This window comes from Xenopus tropicalis, chromosome 1 (genome assembly GCF_000004195.4).
Source record: "Xenopus tropicalis strain Nigerian chromosome 1, UCB_Xtro_10.0, whole genome shotgun sequence".
Taxonomy (NCBI): Eukaryota; Metazoa; Chordata; class Amphibia; order Anura; family Pipidae; genus Xenopus; species Xenopus tropicalis.
Window position 1 is genome coordinate 163956712 of NC_030677.2, and position 17001 is coordinate 163973712.

Consider the following 17001-nt stretch of genomic DNA (forward strand, 5'->3'; position numbering starts at 1 on the left):
TGCTAGTTGGAAATGAATTTTGCACAAATGGCAGCAATGTTTTGCATGAAGACACAAGTCCCCACTTATGTGCAGTGGGGGGTTCCAATATATTGAATGTCACATTAATAAGCATGCAACCAATGCACACACTCAGTGATAGAGATTTACATGCAGGCTTTTGAGGAATCTTTTAGGACAATTATTACTTAGTCATTCTTAACTAATATAATATTATGGTGCAGCTTTTGAATAATAATTTATGATGTTATTTTCTTTTCCCATCCTGTTTTGTTTCCTTGCATCCAATTTAAAAATCCATATTGAAGTAATAGGCTAAAACAGAGTTAAGTAACTTACAGAAACACAAGATTAATTTAATAAAAATATATTTTCACAGCATATTCTGTATTTTTGGAACAAGTGGACAAATCAACCCCAGGGCTGTGCCCCGTAAAGGATAGAGACCACTGTAAATACAGCAGTCAGAGAATAATAAGGTTTTTGGTATTATGGAAAGTGAGTTACAGGTTACTGGATTTGGACAAAAAGAAGAACAGTTACTTTATATGATATGATTAATGGGAGAGAGTGAAGACAGGAAGAAAGTATTTTGGAAGAATATTTGAAAAAAGTATTTTAAAATATAGGAAATAAAGTTGTTTTGGATTGTTTGCACAAGCTATTCCAGACTGGGTAGGTCAAAGAGTATGTCACACAATAATAAAGATTTATCTGTATAGGTGCAGATGCTATGATTCCTGTTTTATGTTGATGAAGATCTAAACACTATGTGGCCAAAAGCATTAGGATGCTTTACAAAAGTATACAGAAAACCCTTCCAAAATCAAATCTTTCCCTTGCAGAAGTTCAGGTACTTTTAGTCATATAGAGCATTTATAAATCATAGGACGTCCATGATAAATACATTTTAACAAACCAGATCATGATTTAAAAATCTTTGCAACAATTACTGAGAAATAAAATGCATGAATGAAACATTAGTTATTCTGTTCTGTTAACTCTGTTTAAACCTAGACCAATAGCCTTTCATGCAATATGTTTAGAAAAGGTTTAGATTTAAAGCATGTATTCTCAGAAGGTGTCAGGTCAATGCCAATGGCTATCAAGATCAACCTTCTATCAAGAAGGTTGTAAAGATACACGGGTACTGGGAAACAGGAAGGACAGGACAGGCTGGTACTGGTAACAGACAGGACAGGACAGGCTGGTACAGTAACATGCAGCACAGCAAGGCTACTACTGTAAACTGGCAGGGAAGGCCATTATAGCACTAGTAACAGGCAACACTGGCAGAGGTAAATAATGCAATAACAGAATGGTTAAGCAGAGTTCAAAGATCACAGCTGGTAGAGTTTAGAATAAGTCAGGACAAAGTGGCCAAAATTGAAAACCAAAGGTTGAAAGCACTCAAAAGTGTAAACCAGCAGAGCAGTACTATGTTCAGGAAACTGCAGTGGCGACTTGTTCTGTACTGATCATGTTCGAGCCAGTGCTCCAGTCCCAGTGCAAACATCATCAAGCTCTCTGCTCCGATGGCTGTGCAGATATAAATTATAAATAAACTTTTATTATCATAAAGACATGGTCTATATTTTTAGCTTTTTTTTTTAACCCCAAACTAGACAGCTGCATTTTAGTCCACATTTTATAAGAATAAATAAAACAAACATTTTTTTAAGGTTAACATCCTCCTTGCAAATGTGGGACCTTAATAAATACACCCAAGTCACCCAAGATAAAGAAGAGTATCTGAGAGAGAGCCAAGTGCTTCATATTTCCAACTTTTATGAAATTGTTCCTGCCTAACCAGTTGTTTCAGGTCAACCACGTGTAAGTTGATTATAATAGAAAGCTCTTGTTGCACATCATCTACTTGTGACTAAAGCTTTAAACTGATTTTCAAGATTCAGTTTCCTTTGTGGAATTTCACTTTTTAGTTTGGTTACATATCTGGGATAACGTCTGGGCTAGTTAAGCTTATATTATTAATAACAATAGAAATAATAAAACAAAAAGATTGCTCATTGCTTAACTGTGAATTATTCCTCTGGTTTCTAGGCTTGATGCTGGATGGTCAGTACACCCAAATAATCAAGAACGGCAACGAAAACATGAAGAACTTACAGATGAGGAAAAGGAAATTATTAACAGAGTTATAGCACGAGCAGCGAAAATGGAAGAGATGGAGCAAGAACGTATTGGGTGAGAACATTTCTCGTATTTGAGCTAATATGTATATGTATGTATTATATGTATAGCATATAAAAGGCTAAAAAAGTGAGTAGGCTTAAAAATAGATGTTAAGTTTTGAAAAGTGGGCCAGTTTTTTCATTTTCAACATTTTTCAAATTCCTTTATCTTTAGAAATAGTTTGTTGAATCCAAATATTGGGTTGTAAGATTAATCTGTGGCCACTCAAAATAAAGTTATAAAATTAGTTGTAGTAAAACAAACTATGTACAGATACATACATACATGCCTTCCAGCTCAGTTTAGTCTTACATCCCAAGGGTTGCAATTGCCACCATTACAATTTATATGACATCTGTACGTTTTGTGCTTTTGGGCGATGGGGAGGGTGGCTGTTTCACTAAAGGTAATTAAATGGGATGTCCTGAACTTGAACATTTATGGACAAACACTGCCTATTACATATATATCAAGCTTGATAATAATCTAGGGCATTATAGTGGTATTAAGGCACTATAGAAAGGTTTGAGACTAATAACTGGATACCTAAAGCAGTATGTATAAAAATCTGTAAAGTTCAGCATTTTGGGTACATTGACCCCTTTTCAAAAAGAAAACTATCATTCAAAGAAGAACTGAAACTAGGTTGTGTTGCATTAATTTGGAACTCTATATACATTTCATTTATTAGATATCTAAATATATCAGCACATCAGATTGACGCACTGAAAACATTTTACATTTTGCATAGCTTTTTTTTTTAGAAACAGTACTCTGTATCTAAGGATGGCTGGAGAGATAAAGCTGTTAAAATCAATGTATCAACAGCAATGGTTGCCTCAGGTACAAAACTGGGTTATATGAGAGATGTATGAGAAACATAGGTTAAAAAAAAGCCAGTGACCATTTATATGAACCATTGAAAGCTTCAACAATTAGATAATTAGAAATTATCTGATTTATTTGGTGACTGATAACGGTTTTTTGTTGGCACAAATTAGGGTTTCAACAGTTAGTTATTGGCTATTGACTTGGCAAAGATTTTTAAGTCCGTATGAACCTCAAAAGTGTATTTCTCTACTATGGATTAACAGCATACCAGCCAAGAAAGGGAGAAGCATGGTATGGAATATAGTTCAGAATCTAAGAAAGAGATGGGGGAGAAGCTCATGAATTATAGTTGTTTGACATGACTTTTATTGCTTGTAAGATTTGCCCATATATCTTTTTTTTCTGCCGGGCAATGGAGCATTCCAAAACATTAAATTAGCTGTAAATCATTTCAAGAAAATCTCAGACAACATTCTCTGTAAAACTGTAGTTAATACAAAAAGAAAAATGTAAAATGCACAACTGGGGTATAACTTGTATAAGTATCAGAGGAATCGACACTTAGGGGGAGATTTACCAAGACCCGAACGCTCGGAGCATTTATGCGAACGCTCCAAGCGTATTCTCGCCGATTTTTTCACGCTTGCGCGACTCTTTCGCACGGCCGGGTGAAAAAATTCGGAAAGGCTCTGCTGCTGTTTACAATGGTTCGGTACGAAAATTCCGTGACTTTCGGATCGCCAATACGATATTATTGTGAGTAATACAATTTTTTTGTAAGCATTTTTGTGATATTTGCGATCTTCAGAAATTTTCGTATCCAATCGGAATTTTTCCCATTCGGGATTCAAACTCCTGATTTGATAAATCTGCCCCTAAATCTGTTTGAGCCAGACAACCCAAAGGAACACAATGTAACAACAGTCATATGTTAACAAGATGGACCCAATGGTATGACACACTTTTTCATATGAAATAATAAGTAAAACAAATTGTGTCACTAACTCTTTTGATTTTACCTCCACTTTAAACATAATTAATTTGAATTATGTTGAAAATGTAGTAGAACCAGTTAAAGGTAATAATCCAAGCTTCAGAGCTATGTAATTAGTCAATTTTATGTCCTAATATCTGATATTAACAATAAATTAAAAATAAATTGCAACAAAATAATATTCACAAAAAAGGTAGTGAGGCTTATGTATCCAGCATGTAAAAACCTTGATATCAAAGGCCATCCACTATGCCTATATGTGTGATAATGAAAGCTCAGAATAGTACTTTATTACAAACATAATCATAGTTACATGAGTACATGAAGTAAATAATTAACCACTTACAAACCCAGCCAGAGTGAAGATGGAATATCCCCAATATACTTACTGCTTTGTGTGGAGCTCCATAAGCATCTGGACCACTGCTAAAAGTGTAATTATCACTTTTATTACACCATAATAGAGTGTAGAGGAACTCAGTCTTCTGTTGCAGCTATTTAATAGCTTTAGTATGAGGATTCATTGAAGTGCAGCCAATCAAGGCTACCTTTCATTAGAGAAGTCATTAGATACTACCATTTTGGTTAGCCAGTGCTCTGTGAAAGTCTTGGACCTTACATCTTCACAACTTCCCGCACGCTAATTATCTGGAGACTAAACCTATGCTTTCTATTTTCTAGGTTAATTTAGCAAGAAACCATATTTCTTTTATCATCAACGCTCTAGTGTCTTTGGTTTAATGGGTTTCTGAGTCACTGATGCATATTTAGAGCATCAAGATCCTCTCTTACTTAAGTGTCTCTTACAGCACACCCACTTGGGTTGACATCCTGTCATTTTAAGCCCCCTTGATACAGTATCTGGTTGCACTTGTGCCCTGATATATTGTATTGTATTGCTAAGTTGGTTACTGCTCAAAAGGTAGATTGTGCTCTATTAGTAGTCCTAGATCTGGTGACTTAAAGATCACAGCAGGACACTATTATCAAAAAACAAATAATTTAGAGCCTTGTAGTGGGTACTTTTTATTATCCATATTTTAAAATGATAGCTTCACACATGGACTTATTGATTTAAAAGCATTATATTTGTTTTCATGAAGTTTCATTTTCCAGAGCTTTGTAGTTATAAGCATATAAAAGTTGTGGTACAGGCATGGGGGGTCTGTTATCTGGAAACCCATTATTCAGAAAGTTCCAAATTACAGAAAGATTGTCTCCCATAGACTTTATTATAGGCAAATTATTCTAATTTTTAAAAATGATTTCCTTTTCCCCTGTAATAATAAAACAGTACCTTGTACTTGAGACTAACTAAGATATAATTAAACCTTTTTGGGGCAAAACAATTCTCATGGGTTTATTTAATGTTTCAATTATTTTTTACCAGACAATGTATAGAGATCCAAATTATGGAACAATCCCTTATCCAGAAAAACCAAAGTCCCGAGCATTCTGGTAACAGGTCCCATAGCTGCACTTAATTTAATTCTTATTAGGAAAGTATGTATAGAATACAGATATGGATCAAATTACATTTTAGGCTGCTCATAATTTTTGTATGTTGTTCTGGTGACCCCATATACCATAGTTGTTGCAGCCAATATAAATCTGTTAATGATAAAACAAAAATCATAGACAGCAAGAGTAATAAGACAACCAAGAGTAGTATGGCCATTTTATTAGAGATGTGTCTAATTTTGTTGGAGAGGAGAACCTTATAACATAAAAATATAAAGTATTATTTGTGCCCCTTAGGTTAAACAATAATCACAATAAATAATACTTTTATTATTATGATTATGATTATTATTATTAATAATGTTCACCAGATGTAGAAAGGCTTATAAGAGATAAATCCATGACAACGTAAGACATGCTGCTGACCTAAATGATAGTAGTAGATGCCACAGGCAGTTCTAGTGCTCTTCCTATGGAATGTATGAACACAGCTTTAGAAAAATAGAATTTATTTTGACATTTAGGATAAGATGCCAAGGGATTAAGCTAATTATGCATGAGAATCTTTGTGGCTGGAAGGTTATTTGAAATCTATGACTGCGAACGGGACCCCAGTTCAGGTCATATGGGTCACTGGACAAAATCATTCAGGCAGAAATCTTTCCTGGCCCAACACATAGATCTCTTTTAGAATATGCACATACATCAAGAGTTTGCCCACTGGAAAAATGATGCATGCTCTTAGTGAAAATAAATCTATAGCTGTAGCCAGAGTTTATGGTGGCATACATACATTTATTGATAATTCCCTACTCCTGTCAGAATTCTTTTTAAATGCATGTTGGCCATATAAAACGGAAACGTAAAAAGTAGCTATACTGGTTCACATATATTATCCTTGCCCAGTTGATATGCTAGTCATTGCTGTAGAAAAAACGTTTTTTTTATGTAGATGGATTGGACGATCTCCTGCATTTAGTAGTTAGCATAATTGCCATAGTTATTGCTTAAAAGGGACCTGTCACCCTAAGAAATAAATCAAAATTCTTTTCTATTGTGTTTGTTAAGCAAAATAACCTTCACTTATACTATATAAGTAATATAAATCGTGTTTCCTTCAGTCTGGGAAATACACAATAACATCAAACAGACAGATGCCATTTTGTTGGCACTGTTATTAAGACAAGCTTTGTATCACCCCGAAAGAATGGGGGGGGGGGGGGGGGCAGATGCCCAGGCCCATGCACTGGCTACACAGTTAAATGGTTAGGAAGGAGGGGGAAATTAAGAGATTAATTGTAAGTTAAAGTACTTGTCTGCCCAATATATGATTGGCAGCTGGGATTTTTAAATGCCTTTATAATGGGTTTGGATGTGTTAATATAAAAATGAATTTGGGTTTCTTGTTTAACTTGATAAGTACTTTTATTATACAGCTTTTTATGTCTGGGTGACAAGTCCACTTTAAGTTTGCAATAATTGCCCTACTATGGTATATACTAGGAAATATAATATATATAAATATATAATATAATAGTATTTTTTAGAGATTTTCTACCACTTTACCATTAGTATCCAATACAGTACTCTGATGCCTGTGAACAAGCAAGTTTCAATAACATACCATTCTGCAGAAAAAAAAATTATTAGAAGGAATGGTGAAAGAAGATAAAACATGTGTTTTATTAGTATGTAATTCATTCTATCACTGTTGTCTTAGTATATCAGTTGGATTATTTATTTTTGTATCAAATTTTTATTGATTATTCAGAATTGGCAGTAAATTAATTAAAGGGTAGCATTTTCAAATCAGATCTGACCCACCTGCATTGCACCAGAATTGACTGGAAAAGAGCCTAAAACAGCTTTGCCAGAGCTGTTCCAGTGTTGCCTATGGGCATTTTATACACAAACTATAGCATAACAAATAAGGTCCCAATACAATTAAATTCATTCCTGCACTGCGGGTTTCCTAAAGTATATGCCAGACCAAACTGCAGTAAAAGAACGATCATAAATTGACTTTATTAAAAAGCAAGAGGCCACTGACAGCTCGTCTCCCCAGGCAATGAAATCTTTCTGCCATGCCTTACAGCTTTGCCGTCTTTACCTCACTGCCATGGCTATCATATATTGAGCTAATGCAAATGCAGATTTTAACCTTTTCTTTAGGATTGGACTGTGTGGGTAGAAGTGTGATGCATAATATATCTTATCTCTTTGACAAGCTGAAAAAATTGAAATAAAATGACTTCAGTGCCTTTCCACTAACACAGTCAAATGCATTTATTTTATGAGGGTTCAATGTAAGAAAAGGTACACTGTAGAATTTTAAGCAACCACCTCTTGAAGGCACACATATTATCATGAGTGGGTAAAACCCTTTCGTTGAAATAGCCAAAAATTATGAGCCTGCTCTTGTACAGCATTTCTAAAAAACATTGGTCATTTGGTTAAAATAATTGTATTTGGCATCCCTGAGAGGGGCTGGTCTCCTAATAATTTAGTTTATTCTTCTATAAGTACTGACCATTAAAAACAACAGACAGTTTTCTAACAGTGCAATAATAGTGCTGAATTTTTTACTCCCAATTCACAGGGTGAGATTCAGGTTGGAAATTCCTGATTTCAAGGCTGTATTTAGTTTTGGTGTTGACCTAGGTGCTGGAACTCAGCGTGCACTTTTCCTTCCCCCCCCCCCCTCTTTCCTTGGCAATGTGCAGATCACAGAGGAACAAAGTGCTCCCCCTGCCCCTTAACGTTGCCTCTGAATTTGGCCATAATTATCTGGTGGTGGGCTAGGTTTTTTTTTGTTGTTGTGAATTATTTTATTTACAGTATAGGCACCCAAGAGGCTGATAAGGAATACATCCTGTGTGTGGAGATTCACCCACATGCCTCAATTGACTTGGATAGATTCTGTTCTCAAGCTAGCCTTGGTTACTACTACCATGGCCTTAAAGACAGCACCACTGGTTTGGCTATAAGAGCAGTTCTTTGTAGTAGTTCTGTGCTGTGAAGAGATATCTCTATGTAACTAGTAACTCCTATACTCATACATTCTTATGCCATATGCTCTCGTGTCACAAAGTCTATAAAAACCCTGTGCTGTCTTTGTTCTGTAGTTCTGACTCTTGACTTCACTCAGAACCCATGTACACATTAAATAAACCAAAACTTTTTACCTGAAATGACCTTACGGACACACCTCCAAAAGTTGCAACTCTAGGCATGGGCCCTTGGGTGCCTTGTCTGATTTGGATGTTTCTGATGGGCCCTTGCCTCCCTGCATTACCTAGCCTACCTTTCTCTTATGCCAACTCTGTATTGGATCATTTACTAGTACAAAACTCCACATACAGAAGACTAGGGTCTGTCATGCAGAAACATTGGACTAAGGCAATATGTAACTAAACCATGCTCAGAATATATGTGTAAGTACAGAAGAAGACTATATAAGTACTATAAGACTATAAATACTTTATCTGAATGGGGGTTCATTATTTATAACTTTCTTTGCAATGTATGGAAAGGGGTTGCTTCATGGTGTAAAATATATTCTGCCAGTAACCTAGATACATTTTCTCTTCTTCCAGTGATGGCATTTAAACTATAAAAAGCAACTGCAATACTTATATATTATTAATGCTGGTATTTTCCAAAGAAGTGGTTACTTTTTATACGATATAGTAAGCAGATCAGTGACCTCACTTTCTATCATGTATAAATATATAATATCTAGGACGAATCAAGGCTCTCTCAGATATGTAGCTGGGTGCCATATCTTGGAAATAGCAAGAGAGGAACGTTAGGCTATAAATTGGTCTCAGAGAGAATTGTATATTTCTCATGTTCTACTACCAGGGCATATTCCTGCTTCCTATATATAAATAGCTGTGGTTCACTGAAACCATTACAGTATTTTTATCTAAACGGATCTACATGGATTCCACATTTCTATATGCCCAATTAGAGACAAGCTGAAACATTTCTAGAGTAGCGCACCACACCGAAGTTGTGCAGTTATGTATGGCAGGGTTACGTAGCCCTTAATTATGAGATTATTAATGGCACATCAGCAGAAAATTCTGTTTTACCACATGTTCATTAATGAAGTTAGCAAATTTATTGAAAAGCAACTCTTAATTGGCAGCAACTTACAGATAACAATTATAGGTATTGTTTGAGACAGCAGTAGATAACACTCTTTTAAAAGATTTTTTGCAATGTCCAGAAAACAAATTTGGAGCAATATTTTGGAACATTTTAATCTCTGGCTGTATCATTTTCATTATCCAGGTCAGGACTAGGGAGAACTTGTGCATGTTATTACACTAACCCCCATATGTAATGAAAGGCACTAAATTTGCCCAGGAGCAGTAACCAATAGCAACTAATAAGATGATTGCTTTTAAGCAGGCCACCAGTAATTGCTTCCTGCTGATTGGTTACTGCTCCTGGGCAAACTCAGTGTCTTTTATTACATAAACTAGAGGTGCCAAAAAGGTTCATCTTAATCAACTGAAGCTTGTAACCAGTAGATCCCAGCAACAAATTTTTTTTGAGGCAAATTTTCATGGAACTTTTGTAAAACAATTCACCAATGGCGAAATGCGGAAATTCGCTGCAAATCCATGCCTGGTGAAAAAATTTGCTCATCACTAGCCATCCGTTGCTTGTTCTTTAAAACAAGTCAATACTAAACAAGAATAAAGTCATTTGTTACAGTTATATACAGTGGCTTGCAAAAGTATTCGGCCCCCTTGAACTTTTCCACATTTTTTCACATTACAGCCACAAACATGAATCAATTTTATTGGAATTCCACGTGAAAGACCAATACAAAGTGGTGTACACGTGAGAAGTGGAACGAAAATCATACATGATTCCAAAATTTTTTACAAATAAATAACTGCAAAGTGGGGTGTGCGTAATTATTCATCCCCCTTTGGTCTGAGTGCAGTCAGTTGCCCATAGACATTGCCTGATGAGTGCTAATGACTAAATAGAGTGCACCTGTGTGTAATCTAATGTCAGTACAAATACAGCTGCTCTGTGACGGCCTCAGAGGTTGTCTAAGAGAATATTGGGAGCAACAACACCATGAAGTCCAAAGAACACACCAGACAGGTCAGGCATAAAGTTATTGAGAAATTTAAAGCAGACTTAGGCTACAAAAAGATTTCCAAAGCCTTGAACATCCCACGGATCACTGTTCAAGCGATCATTCAGAAATGGAAGGAGTATGGCACAACTGTAAACCTACCAAGACAAGGCCGTCCCCCTAAACTCACAGGCCGAACAAGGAGAGCGCTGATCAGAAATGCAGCCAAGAGGCCCATGGTGACTCTGGAGGAGCTGCAGAGATCTACAGCTCAGGTGGGGGAATCTGTCCATAGGACAACTATTAGTCGTGCACTGCACAAAGTTGGCCTTTATGGAAGAGTGGCAAGAAGAAAGCCATTGTTAACAGAAAACCATAAGAAGTCCCGTTTGCAGTTTGCCACAAGCCATGTGGGGGACACAGCAAGCATGTGAAAGAAGGTGCTCTGGTCAGATGAGACCAAAATGGAACTTTTTGGCCAAAATGCAAAACGCTATGTGTGGCGGAAAACTGCACATCACTCTGAACACACCATCCCCACTGTCAAATATGGTGGTGGCAGCATCATGCTCTGGGGGTGCTTCTCTTCAGCAGGGACAGGGAAGCTGCTCAGAGTTGATGGGAAGATGGATGGAGCCAAATACAGTGCAATCTTGGAAGAAAACCTCTTGGAGTCTGCAAAAGGCTTGAGACTGGGGCGGAGGTTCACCTTCCAGCAGGACAACGACCCTAAACATAAAGCCAGGGCAACAATGGAATGGTTTAAAACAAAACATATCCATGTGTTAGAATGGCCCAGTCAAAGTCCAGATCTAAATCCAATGGAGAATCTGTGGCAAGATCTGAAAACTGCTGTTCACAAACACTGTCCATCTAATCTGACTGAGCTGGAGCTGTTTTGCAAAGAAGAATGGGCAAGGGTTTCAGTCTCTAGATGTGCAAAGCTGGTAGAGACATACCCTAAAAGACTGGCAGCTGGAATTGCAGCAAAAGGTGGTTCTACAAAGTATTGACTCAGGGGGCTGAATAATTACGCACACCCCACTTTGCAGTTATTTATTTGTAAAAAATGTTTGGAATCATGTATGATTTTCGTTCCACTTCTCACGTGTACACCACTTTGTATTGGTCTTTCACGTGGAATTCCAATAAAATTGATTCATGTTTGTGGCTGTAATGTGACAAAATGTGGAAAAGTTCAAGGGGGCCGAATACTTTTGCAAGCCACTGTATAATATAAAATAGTAATGCATAAAAGAATGAAGGCTTAACAACAGGAATACCAACATGAATACAAAACAGGCTTTTGCTTGTTTGCAGTTCATGGATACTTTTTCTCTTGAATTCAGAGCTATGGTATGCTTTAAAATGAAACAAAAGTGTAAAAAAGTATTAGTCTGAACCTTATGCATAGGGTTACTATGACAATACCCATTTAATATGGAGTTTTTAAACATTTTTGAGAAATGAATCATTGCTGTTATAGCGGTTCTAAACTTTCAGGCCACTGCATGATCCCTATACATAAGGCAAATTACTTTTAAACTAAAGTTGGGACCTTGGTTGTCTTTTAACCAAGAATGACCGTTTATTTTACCAACCCTTTTATACACCAGTTTGGCAATATATTCATGAATCTAAACAATCCTCTTCCTTGTTTAAATTGCCCTTTGCTCATTTGTAGAGTGCACTCTCTCGATGTTTAAGAAGCAAATGCCTGGACATCAATAAGATAATGTATTTAACCTCAGTCTTATGGCGCCCTATATTTAATTTCTTAGCTGCCCATTTTGGCTAATGGCCAGCCATTTGAATCATGAACCTTGCAAGTAAAATGAGCAACAAAACCAAGGAAAAGGAGAGTTCAAATACATTATTAAAACTCGAATGTGCATTTACACAATAGAAGAATGAAGGTGTCTCAAGAAATGGATCTCAGTTTTGTAAGTTTGGTAAATTATTACAGGATAACTGGAATTGTCAGTCTTCTGTTTTATACACTTATATACCTATCTGGGTTTTCAGGGTCAATTCAGTGGCTGACGCAGGATATGATACTTAAATATTTGCTCAAAGTTACTGTGAACAAAGCACCGGGGCCAGATGGAATACGCCCTCAAATACTTAGAGCTTAGTTCAGTTTTAGTATGGCCACTTTTTCTAATTTTTTTAAGATTCTCTTTCATTACTTATGGTCAAAATGGTTTGGAGGAAAGCTGATATAATTCTTATATTAAAAAGGGGATTACAATATCTGCCTGGAAATTATAGGCTTGTTAATTTGGCATCTGTGAAAGTTTGTTAATTTGGGAATTTTTATGTTCTGGAGTAAGTCATTATGAGCAGTCATCAGCATAAATTTTGTATGATAGCTCATGTCAGGCAAAATAAATGTGGAGTTGCAGTAAATGTGGATTTTGTATTTGGATTTTGCCAAAGCCTTTAATACAGTGTTGCATATATGACTGCTTTCTAAACCAGGGTATGTTCATCATGGTAATGGTGTTCTCACATGTATAGAAACTGGCTAATGAATCATGTACAGAGTGATTCGGACAGTGAGAAAAAAGTTGCAGTTGTGGCAAATAAGCTGCTGTTACATTGAAAAAGTCACGTCAAATAAGACAGAGCAAAAAAGTTGCAGTTGCATCAAATAAGTGTCAGTTTCATCAAAAAAGCCACAGTCACGTCAAAACAGTTGTGCTTTAGTCGCATTTCGTAATTTTTTCTCTGTTTTGCAAATTTTTCTGCATTTTTGCCAATTTTTTGGCAAAATGGGACAGATTCACTCATCACTACTCACCTTAATATTAGCCAAGCTGCTTACTTAAAAACTAGCTGCAAGCACAGTAGCTCCCTTCCTCAGTATAAAAGTGTACTACTAATCCAAAATACAAAGCAACAATACTCAACAGCAGTGCTCAACAACTTTAAGGGTTCCTAAAAATGATCTCCTATAGTAGGTAAGCTCTGGTGTGCCCACAAGGAGCATGATGGGTAATGCCACTTTATGACCACCTTTACCCCCATATGTAAAAAAAAAGGAACTAAGTTTGCTCATGTGCAGTAACTTATAGCAACCAATAAGATGTTTTCTTTTAAACGGGTGACTAGTAAACGCAACCTTCTATGGGTTACTACTCCTGGGCAAACTTAGTGCCTTTTATTACATAACCCCTTTAAGTCATAAATAAAAGTTACATTTTTATCGAAGAATCCCTACAAGTTTCAGTACATTGTTCCTTTGTAGCTAGAGTTGCCCCTAGCCAGTATTTTATTGGCTATTAAAAAAAATCATACTACAAGCTAGGCAAGAAAGATGAGAGAGATAGGAAGACTGGTATTTTCTTCACCAGAAATGGAGGCAACATGATTTGCTATGATTGAAATATTGTTAATATAGAGACTAGTATTTCTAAAGAAAAGACACACAGAATAGAAATTTCCCCTTTATTAAGCAAAATCGAGTGAATACATTTTTGGAGCTTAAAGTGACTTTAATATAAACATTTTTGGGCGATAGTTTTTGAAGAACAACTTCTCAAATGTCATAGCTAGCCCTAAGAGATGCTGTCTGCTCTGGGTTTGAAGCTAATGTAAGTGGATCTACACACAGCCAACTGTCTTCTCAGAGGGCATGTGAGGAACATTCTCTTTTATTTGTATTTTTATAGAAATCAGTACTGCGGTGGCAGTTTTAAATAGTACCAGTCTTTGCTGTCTGATCTTTTTGAAAAAAAGTTAAAAATACATTTGCTCGGTTAGCGCTGTTACTAGTTCCCTGCTGTTGCTAATTGTACAGTTTCTGCCTGTGAAACATGAATGACTTGCTGCAGTTGGGTTACTAGCCTGTTCCCATCCATACAACAGTTAAATCTTCCATCATTTTTTTTAAACCCGTTAGCTATTTCTGGCATCCAGCTTTGAACAGTATAAATTTTTAAAGACAAATCTGGCATGCTTCTTAATTTTTTTTTTACCTGACAGGTCTGTTGATGCGGTCTAGCATGGCCTTAATAAAAACTCCATTTATATTCTGCATATCCATCATACAATGCTCAAAATAGGACAGGCTTTTGGTAGATATAAATATGCACTCATGTTCGGGCCATTTGTACAAGTTTGTTATTAATAGCTCAGCTTCAGATCTTCATAGGATAAATTGGATTCTTTTTATAGGGAAGATTATTATGCAGAAAGTATTTGCTAATTAGCTGAGATGGAATGAGTTAACTCTTACTGAAAATTCCAGCAGTTCTTTGGAATGAACTTTATTATATAGAAATGATGCTGTAATTTGGGTATTTGAGTCTTCCATCAAAGTGGTCTCTCCTGTGAATGACAGTGATACTAGCATTCTTAAAAGCTGTTTTTTTCAGTAGCAATCACTGTGTAGCTCAAATCCACCTTCAATGTTCATGTTTGTCTTTTGTATCAGTATGCTCTTAATGTCCATCGGTAGAAGTTCCAGAAAATTGCCTCTTTTTGATTTATAAAAATGAAAATAGTAAAAATATTAAATGTGGTCAAACTGTATTTTTAATACTGTATAAGCTTCATCTCATGGCCACAAGTAACTCTTGTAACTCTCGGTTTCAGAAATAATCAAGGTCATATTCTTTATCTCTCATTTAGCAACTCGTTTCATTCTCTCTTCATGTAGGAGTCGGAGTCAGATCTTGACAGACAGTTAGGTCTAATACATCTTTTGGGTGGCCTCCTTCTGCCGATTCAGCCCTGACGGCAGATTTTTTTGCTCAGGTGCCTTCTATGGCGCCCGATCAAAATCTTTAAACCTGGCCGAGTCAACCAATATCAGCAGCATCCTGCGATATCGGTCGGCACGCCGTCTTGCCATACTTGCACCGAATACTGTACAAAACGAGGTTTCGTACGATATTATCGGTGCGTGTATGGCCGGCTTAAGAAAAGCTCTAATACATTGTAAAGGCAAAGTTAGCCCCCACTCATGTATTAGACCTAAATGTCTAATTTATCCTATGCTTCCTTGTAGGGAAGCAATGTAGATAATAATATCACACAGGAGAGGGTAAAAGTGCTCTCTTGTATGTAAAGATTTGATACTAAATTGGAAGAAGTGATTTAAGCTGATTGAGTCAGAGAGAAGTCAAAATGTGTTTAAGGTTCCATGGATTAGTCACATTATTCACTGTTTGGATTAATAAAACAAAATGTCTCAAGCTTTATTTTCTGAGTTGTATTGTGATATGCCAAATGGTTTAGTATATGGTAACTTCTTACTGTTCTCCCTCTCTAGTGATTAAACTATTCTTTAAAGTAAATACTAATTTGCTATAAATAGTCTTATAGTCCTTATCTGAAAGCAGATTTACTTAGGAAACTTTCAGCAGTGCACCCTGAGAAGCCAGCCAATATGCTGTTAATCTTGAGCATTGTCTCACTGTGCTGCTGCATGTAGGTCACAATGCATATGAAGCGCAAAAAAGCATCTGTGAAACTGTGATTTATAATTTCATCTCCAGAGAAATCTGCTCAGAATGAATTAACTCGCTGCTCAGTTTTTCCATTTTTATAGTCTTTTTTTTTAATAGTATTTGACCAACATATCATCTGACTTGCAGTGTAAACATGCACTTTTCACAACCTTTCCCAGTTAAGAGGATAAGGGCTTACCATATCACTGGCATTTATTATTGTAATGGAGGTTTTATGAGCCAGTAACTGCTATATTAATAAAATACTGGTAGCTCACAACACTCTACCAAGTCTCTTGCTTGCACCAAATTACTAGGAAAATAAGCCCTAGGTTGTATAATTTAATAAAAAGCCCTTTCAACAAAAATATCTCATGCACATATTAAATAAATACCTCACAAATGCCCATCCATTATGTCTAATAAATTGGCAATAACTGTGAAAAATAATGACATGTCAGTGAATGAAGTTTTTATTAATCTGTTCAATATATACATGCTCCTAGATCGAAAATAACTCAAGGTGTCATGTGTGATCTGTGTTCTAAAGGGTTAATACAATCTTAGAAATTTGGCTTAAAAAAATATGTCAGCAAAAAACGTATATTCTCTATACTTTGCAAGCTTTAATAAAATTGCCTTGCTCTGATATTTTACTACATCCTTTGGCAGTTTCTTTAAAGAACCCCTAAGCTTTCTAGTTAAGTAATGCTTTCCTGTATAAGTGCATGCTCTTAGTAACCTACTGATATTCCAAAACTCATTATGGCTCATTAGGGCTCATTGCAAACACAAGCTCAAGTGCTAATGGCAGTTTCTAAACGTATGTGTGCCTTTAGCTTTGATTAATTGCTCACCAAGTACAGGGGCTCAGATGCAAGGTAGCGCTGAATAATGGCATGTACTTAGGAGGTGTTATTTCCAATGGGCCTTTTGCATCTACACAGGCCTTGCGCCTACTG

The 17001-nt window shown here is 36.3% G+C and overlaps 1 protein-coding gene across 4 annotated transcripts in view; it reads left to right on the top strand.

Moving 5' to 3' along the window:
• rph3a (rabphilin 3A) overlaps nt 1-17001 on the top strand; it is a 117082-nt gene that overhangs the window by 61458 nt on the left and 38623 nt on the right. For all 4 annotated transcript variants that reach the window (XM_031892750.1, XM_018090590.2, XM_031892756.1 and 1 more), the window contains one exon: nt 2062-2205. In XM_031892750.1, coding sequence (XP_031748610.1) covers nt 2062-2205 — 144 coding nt within the window. The remainder of the gene's footprint in view (nt 1-2061; nt 2206-17001) is intronic.